This window comes from Dreissena polymorpha, chromosome 2, assembly GCF_020536995.1.
Source record: "Dreissena polymorpha isolate Duluth1 chromosome 2, UMN_Dpol_1.0, whole genome shotgun sequence".
In the NCBI taxonomy this organism is placed as follows: Eukaryota; Metazoa; Mollusca; class Bivalvia; order Myida; family Dreissenidae; genus Dreissena; species Dreissena polymorpha.
In genome coordinates, this window is record NC_068356.1 from 86,224,095 (window position 1) to 86,232,816 (window position 8,722).

The 8,722-nt window shown below is 36.8% G+C and overlaps 1 protein-coding gene across 1 annotated transcript; it reads right to left on the minus strand.

The window, feature by feature from the left end:
* Window positions 1-1,232: 1,232 nt before the first annotated feature.
* LOC127867933 (uncharacterized) lies at window positions 1,233-8,328 on the minus strand. The gene is made up of 4 exons (XM_052409450.1): window positions 8,309-8,328; window positions 6,787-6,918; window positions 5,859-5,933; window positions 1,233-4,133 (listed from the first exon to the last, which is right to left on the minus strand). The coding sequence occupies exons 2-4, from the start codon at window positions 6,911-6,913 to the stop codon at window positions 3,916-3,918; spliced, it is 420 nt and encodes a 139-aa protein (XP_052265410.1). The 5' UTR covers window positions 6,914-6,918; window positions 8,309-8,328; the 3' UTR covers window positions 1,233-3,915.
* Window positions 8,329-8,722: the final 394 nt, after the last annotated feature.

Below are 8,722 nucleotides of genomic sequence, written 5' to 3' on the forward strand. Positions count from 1 at the left end.
GCAGCTCCATGAGATACACATGCATGCCAAATTTCAAGTTGCTATCTTCAATATTGCAAAAGTATTAATAAAATAAGCGATTTGGGCCACATATATTTGACCTCTGACCTTGAAGGATGACCGTGACCTTTCACCACTCAAAATGTGCAGCTCAATGAGATACACATGCTTGCCAAATATCAAGTTGCTATCTTCAATATTGCAAAAGTATTCATAAAATGAGCGATTTTGGCCACATATATTTGACCTCTGACCTTGAAGGATGACCTTGACCTTTCACCAATCAAAATGTGCAGCTTCATGAGATGCATTTGCATGCCAAATATCAAGTTGCTATCTTCAATATTGCAAAAGTTATTGCAAAATGTTAAAGTTGGCGTAAACAGATCAACCAACCAACCAACCAACAGACAGGACAAAAACAATATGTCCCCCACTACTATAGTGAGGGACATAAAAATAGACTGAACCTTCAAGCAAACCCCATATTTACATAGAACAATGTCTGAATCGACATAAATTTGGACAAAAAACATGCATTACCCTGGATATGAAGCACAGACCTTTTGATTGCAAACAACAGTCTTACTAAGACATTTCAGAAAATTACACGTTGCCAGCAAAGTACATTTTAAAATCAGATATGCAATGTCATGTCCTTACCAAATTGTAATAGAACTGTTTTCACTTCGAGTTTGCAAACAGCCTTAAAATATAAACTAAACACTAGAAAAGAATCTTTCAGGAGATAAAAGTGCACTTACAAAATCAAAGTCTTTCATTTTGAAAACCAATAGACAGAATTAAAACATAAAAATTATGCAATCTTCATTACACGGATCAACACCATTAAAACATTTTAAAATCATACACTTTGCATAAAATTCAAAGCTTGATATCTCAAACTTATCCACAATATTGAAAGATATTAAGAATCTTACAATCTGCATCATATTTAAAGCTCAATGTCTTATAAAACTGATTGACGAAACTGCAACATTTTACAAATTATTTAATATACAAAAAATGTAAAACTTCACATTTCAAAATTCAACTGACAGCATTGACACATATTTAGAATCATACAAAGTTAAAGCTTTAAATGTCAACTTGAAATACACATCCAAGATATCATTTAAACTAATATACTGACAAAGTTTCAAGAAGATTTATAAGTTCATATAAGGAAAAATGCCCCGCCCACTGGTGGCCATGTTTTTCTTAGCAACTGGAACCAATTTCAAACTTGTCCAAATATCATTGGGACAAATCTTCTGACAAAGTGTCATGATGATCGTACAATAAATATGGCTTCTAGAGTTTTAACAGGGTTTTACTTTAGCCATATAAGGAAAAATGACACGCCCCCTTAGCGGCCATGTTTTTCCACCAACTAGAACCATTTTTGAACTCATCCAAGATATCATTAGGACAAATCATCTGACCAAGTTTCATAATAATCGGAAAATAAATGTGGCCTACAGAGTGTTAACAATGTTTTAGTAAAGCATGATACATAACCATATTAGGAAAAATGCCCCGCCCCCTGGTGGCCATGTTTTTTAAGCAAACAAAACTATTTTTGAACTAATCCAAGATATCATTAGGACAAATCTTCTGACCAAGTTTCATGAAGATAAGAAAATAAATGTGGCCTCTAGAGTGTTAACAAAGTTTTACTATAGCCATATAAGGTAAAATGCCCCCACCCCCTGGCGGACATGTTTTTCAACCAACCAGCATCATTTTTTAACTTGTCCACGATATTTTTTGGGATGAATATTCTGACCAAGTTTCATGAAGATCGGAAAATAAATGTGGCCTCAAGAGTGTTAACAAGATTTTACAATAGCCATTTTTATAAGGAAAAATGCCCCGCCCCATGGCAGCCATGTTTTTCAAGCAAACATAATAATTTTCAAACCCATCCAAGATATTAATGAGACAAATATTCTGACCAAATTTCATGAAGATTGGACAATAAATGTGGCCTCTAGAGTGTTCACAACGTTTTACTATAGCCATATAAGGAAAAATGCCCCGCCCTTTGGCAGCCATGTTTTTCAAGCAAACGTAACCATTTTCAGCTCGTCTAAGATATCATTGAGACCAAACTTCTGACCAAATTTCATGAAGAATGGACAATAAATGTGGCCTCTAGAGTGTTAGCAATGTTTAACTAAAGACATATAAGAAAAACTCCCCCGCCCCTTGGCGGCCATGTTTTTTCACTGATCTGGACCATTTTCGAACTCGTCCAAAATATAAATAAAACCAATGTTTTGATTAAGTTTCATGATGATAAGGCAAACATTTTGACTTCTAAAGTGTTCACAAGGTTTCTCTATAGCCATATAAGGAAATTTTTTTACTGCCCCGCCCCTGGCGGCCATGTTTTTCAACGGACCGGAACCAATTTTTAACTCAACCAAAATATCATTTAGACAAACATTTTGACAAAGTTACATGAAGATTGGACTTGTACAGTGTTCACAAGTTTTTTTGTTGTTTTTTTTACCTAGTGACCTAATTTTTGACCCAGCATGACCCAGTTTCGAACTCAGTCGAGGTATCAATGTGACAAATGTTCTGCAAAATTTCATGAAGATCAGACAATAAATGTGGAATCTAGAGTGTTCACAAGGCAAAATGTTGACGACATACAACGCACAAAAGGCAATCACAAAAGCTCACCATGAGCATGTTGCACTCAGGTGAGCTCAAAAGTTATGGCACAATTTTAAAGTTTTCAGACGGACGGACAAAAGCAATATATTTAACATTTAACCTTGAAGAATTACCTTGACCTTCACTTTTCACCACTCAATATGTGCAGCTTCACAAGATGCACATGCATGCCAACTGGAGCTTTGTCTGTTACCCCCACATACCGCATTGATTGATTGATTATTTTGTATGCTGTCTTCACAAAACAAGATAATACAATTTATGGCGATTTTTTAAGAATCATTATGCCATTATCATTTATAGCCATTTTGACCTTTGAACTCTTGAATTCTTTCACATGACAAGCCTTCCAATGACTTTGAACAAATTGATGTACAGTCATTTTAAAATCTTACAATGAATGACATATTTATGGCCCAGACAAGATAATTTATTGCCATTTTTGACCTTTGAACTAAAACTACGAACTTGACCTTGGAGATATCGACATAATTCTTTCGCGCGACACACCGTCAAATGATGGTGAACAAAAGAGCCAACGATTTTAAAATCGCACAATAAACAACATAGTTATTGCCCAGACAAGCTCAATTATGGCCATTTTTTACCTTTAAACTCAAATTGTGCCCTTGTTCTTGGAAATATCGACGTAATTCTTTCGCCCGACACACTGTTCAATGATGGTGAACAAATGTGCCAAATGATTTTAAAATCTCACAATAAAAAACAAAGCTATGGCCCGGACAAGCATTTGACCTTTGAACTCCCAAGTGTGACCTTGACCTTTGAGATATTGACGTAATTTTTTTTAACGCGACACACCGTTCCATGATGGTGAACAAATGTACCGAGTCATTTAAAAATGTAACAATAAATGACATAGCTATGGTCCGTACAAACTTACAGTTTAAAACATACTAAGTGACCCCATGACCTAGTTTTTGACCTGGCATGACCCATATTCAAACTGACCTAGACATTATCTACATACAACTACTGACCAAGTTTGGTGAAGATCGGATGAAATATCGGGACAGACCGACAAACGTGACTCCTATATAGCCCCCATTACCAATTGTAATAGGGGTATAAATATCAAGTTGCTATGTTCAATATTGAAAAAGTTATGGCCATATAAGTTTTCGGCCAGATGGACAGACTGACTGACTGACGGACAGTTCAACTGCTATATGCCACCCTACCAGGGGCATAAACATATTCCACAGTTCAACAATTCTTTTTCCATTTTTGTTTTTTCATAATAATGTTATGGACCCTTGCCCTTATCTGGGCCACTGTTCTTCCGGTAAGTATTTTTAGGGACCCCATTATTTTTGAGCCAGATGGCATTATTTTTTCTCTTAATTCATCTCTAAAAAAGTTCATGAAACATATGTTCTCTTCGCTGGCCCACTTTCGTTTCATTCCTTTTCTTGTCCCTGTCCCTAAAACAAGAATAGATATAAAAAATAAAATAGCAATGAGTATCATGTCAGTGTTTTTTTCAGTTTTGGGGGAAAGGGGTCGGGTCCCCTGAGAGGGGGATAATTCACGCATAAAAGGGGAAATTTCAATTCTAAGCAAGTAACATACAAAATCAAGTTGTAACACCATAATTCACCATACACAGAGCGAAAAACATTATTCCAACTTTTTTTGTCATCAACATGTTATGTTTATGTTCAAAGATCAACATTTTTTGGCTTTTCTGTGAATTATTTAAACGAGGGTATTGATTAAAATTGAACTACACTTCCAAGAGGGGAAATTTTCAAATATTTTTTGGAAAAATATACACTCTAAGCAGCAAACTCATTTGGTCAGTGACTGTAAGCCGTTTATTTTGTTGACTTTTCTACTGAATTGATCCTTGCACACAAAGTATCAACATAACAAGTCAGTGTTCTGCCGTGGATGCGCCCTTGTGTTATTGTCGCAAAAAACAAAATATTTGTCCCCACCCGTTTTCTGTATATGGGTCCGCGGGCGCGCACATGAATTAGAAATAAAAACTAATCGATTCAATTTGTAAGTCGGTAAAGTAATCGAGTGAATGTGTAACCAGAACAAACATTTCATTGTACATAACTCATTTCGCAGCCAATGGTTAATTTATTTAATATTAACACTCTATTTCATTGGTAAGTTGAGATTATAACAACCAATCAGATATCAAGGAAATTTCCGAAACTATCAAAATGGCTTAAAGTGACAGGCCAGAGAAAAAAAATCCATTTATTTTTTTTCCTCCGGCAAGTAAAATTAGAAAATGGGAAGACTCTGTTGGGTTGTTTAACCCAACAGAGTCTTCCCAAGTCCCTACATTGTTTAGCAATTACGAAAAAGTCTGCCCTTAAACGTACATTACAAGAAAATTGGCTTCAAAAATGTCCTTGGTCACTGTTTGACAACAACAAATGACATGCAGATTGTGCATAAAGCAAAAAAGAAAACGCCTTTACTATCGGTATTTCTAATTATCGAACAAGTACTTTGACATGCCATGCGGAGTCCAATGACCATAAATCTGTTCAAGTTTTGTAAATATGTTGACAACTGTTTGACAGTGTTAAAAAGTTGTTTGAATGTTCCAGTTTTAATAACAATGTTACAACCTGACTGTTAGAAGTTTAAGCAAGTTTAATCAAGTTAAAGGTTATTAGTTTCCACACATTTAATTCTGCTACAAAAATATTCTGTGTCCCCATATTTTTTCTTTTTGTCCCCACTTTTGTAATCCTAAAGGGTCCCCAACAGTAAAATTTCACGGCAGAACACCGCAAGTGATACATGATTGAATATTGTAGAGCAAGGTTTTCCTGATAAAAATGCACAAAACCTGAACATGTTAGGAGGTAAAATGAACTGAAACTGTTTTAACACCAGTTTAAAACAATTTTTCACACATATAAGAACTGACAGTTCGCAGAACTATCATTTCTTGGAAGAACAAGTACTTAACATTAACTTCCATAGCAAACTGCCTACTTTGTACTTTACAAGGACTTTTACAAGCACATTGTTGTAACCCTGTAGATCACAGAGGAGGTCGTCTAGAGCATCACACTTGACTTGGACTACTCATTTACTTTAATACAGTCATGACATAAGACTCTGTCACATAATGATAGAAAATGCAGAGAAAACCCGTCTTCAAATTTAGTTCATACCTTGAGGATTTGGCTGCCTCATTTCATCATGGGTCAGACTGGCTGGCCCTTCACTGGCAGCAGTTGACATGGACTCTGAAAGAACCAAAGTGAAACCTGTAGATTGCATATGATAAGCACAGTCAACACTGGCATGTTGTATCACGAGAGGCTCTGACTCCTGTACAGATTCTAGACTGTGGGTGTCTTCAACAGTTGCCTCAATGACTGTAAACATATAATGTCAACAGTGGGGTCTTGTATGTCTATTATTCATTGGTGGGTCTTGCTGAAATCTATAGAAAACATGCATGCCCCCCATATGGCCTGTCCGTTGTAGTGGCAGCCATTGTGTGAATACGTTTTTTGTCACTGTGACCTTGACCTTTGACCTAGTGACCTGAAATCAATAGGGGTCATCTGCAAGTCACGATCAATGTACATATGAAGTGTCATGATCCTAGGCAAAAGCGTTCTTGAGTTATAATCCGAAAATCATTTTACTATTTCGGGTCACCGTGACCTTGACCTTGTGACCTCAAAATCAATAGGGGTCATCTGCGAGTCATGATCAAACTACCTATGAAGTTTCATGATCCTAGGCGTATGCGTTCTTGAGTTATAATCCAGAAACCATTGTACAATTTCGGGTCACCTTGACCTTTGACCTCAAAATCAAAAGGGGTCATCTGCAAGTCATGATCAATGTACCTATGAAGTTTCATGATCCTAGGCCCAAGCGTTCTTGAGTTAGTCGTCTGACGACCACCTGGTGGACAGACGGACCGATTGACATGAGCAAAGCAATATCCCCCCTCTTCTTCGAAGGGGGGCATAAATATATATTGGCTTGGACAACAGAAAATTGTACTAGAATATATAGTCTACCAGTTGGGTCATGTCTTTTATCATCAATAGGTGGGCCTTTATTATATGATAATAGAAATACCATGGGTCAGACTGGCTGGCTCTTCACTTGGCTCCCTCCTATCATGGGTCAGACTGGCTGGCTCTTCACTTGGCTCCCTCCTATCATGGGTCAGACTGCCTGGCTCTTCACTGTCAGCAGTTGACATGGACTCTGAAAGAACCAAAGTGAAACCTGTAGATTGCATATGATCAGCACAGTTAACACTGGCCTGTTGTATCATGAGAGGCTCTGACTCCTGTATAGATTCTAGACTGTGGGTGTCTTTAACAGTTGCTCAATGCCTGTAAACATATAATGTCAACAGTGGGGTCTTGTATGTCTATTATCCATTGGTGGGTCTTGCTGAAATCTATAGAAAACATGCATGCCCCCCATATGGGCTGTCCGTTGTAGTGGAAGCCATTGTGTGAATACGTTTTTTTGTCACTGTGACCTTGACCTTTGACCTAGTGACCTGAAAATCAATAGGGGTTATCTGCGAGTCACGATCAATGTACTAATGAAGTGTCATGATCCTAGGCAAAAGCGTTCTTGAGTTATCATCCGAAAACCATTTAACTATTTCGGGTCACCGTGACCTTGACCTCAAAATCAATAGGGGTCATCTGCGAGTAATGATCAATCTACCCATGAAGTTTCATGATCCTAGCCGTATGCGTTCTTGAGTTATCATCCGGAAACCATTTTACTATTTCTGGTCACCGTGACCTTGACCTTTGACCTAGTGACCTCAAAATCTGTAGGGGTCATCTGCGAGTCATGATCAATCTACCCATGAAGTTTCATGATCCTAGGCGTATGCGTTCTTGAGTTATCATCCAGAAACCATTTTACTATTTCGGGTCACTGTGACCTTGACCTTTGACCTAGTGACCTCAAAATCAATAGGGGTCATCTGCAAGTCATGATCAATGTACCTATGAAGTTTCATGATCCTAGCCCCAAGCGTTCTTGAGTTATCATCCGGAAACCACCTGGTGGACGGACCGACCGACAGACCGACATGTGCAAAGCAAATACCCCCTCTTCTTCGAAGGGTGGCATAAATATATATTTGCTTGGACAATGGAAAATTGTACTAGAATATATAGTCTACACTTGGGTCTTGTCTTTATCATCAATAGGTGAGCCTTTATTATATGATAACAGAAATAACAAAGGAAATGTTTTGTTTTTCCAAAAGCACTTCTAAAAGTGTTTTTTTATGCTTTTCGGTTTAAGGTATGAGATGTACACAAAATAACAACACACATATCCCCCACTAAAATATGTTATAAGACCTGCTTACAATTTAAATTCAGAAATCTCATACTTGCAAGTTAAGTTATTTATCCTTTAAATCATTAAAATAACTCAGAAAACAGAAATGTCTAATTGAGCATATAAAACTATTTCATAAGGTGTCAAATCTTAAGGTATTTCCTATACTCTTTTTTTTTTTTTAATGGGCTACCATAACAATGACTCTGTTAGGACCACTTTCATACTACACATGAACAGTGGCCAATGATCTATTATGGGTATAAATAACTATTTTTACCTTCTTGATGGCCATCTTCGTCTTCAAATTGGAAAGATGGTAAATCTGTAAAAAATGATTTTTTATTTAGAATAACTAGTTATAGAAAAAAATAACCAGAAGTCACTCTTGAATGACAGTAAATATTTTCAATACTTCAAGGTTGTTAAAAAGTATTTTGTGCATAGCATTTCTTGAGAGGATAAACACTTTTCAAGGCACATTAAAATAGGTTTGCTATTCTTTACCACGTAAAATTTTAGACTTATTGAATTAACGTGGCCAAAACAAGGGCCCCGCCTTTCAAACAATGTTTTACATCGTTTGTCTGTTCTCAAGCGCTCTGTTTTGTTCTGAAGAATGATCATTCAGTCGAATTTACTGACAGCCATAGGAGAGAAAGTATCAAAAATTCTCCATCCCAATTCAGTAAAA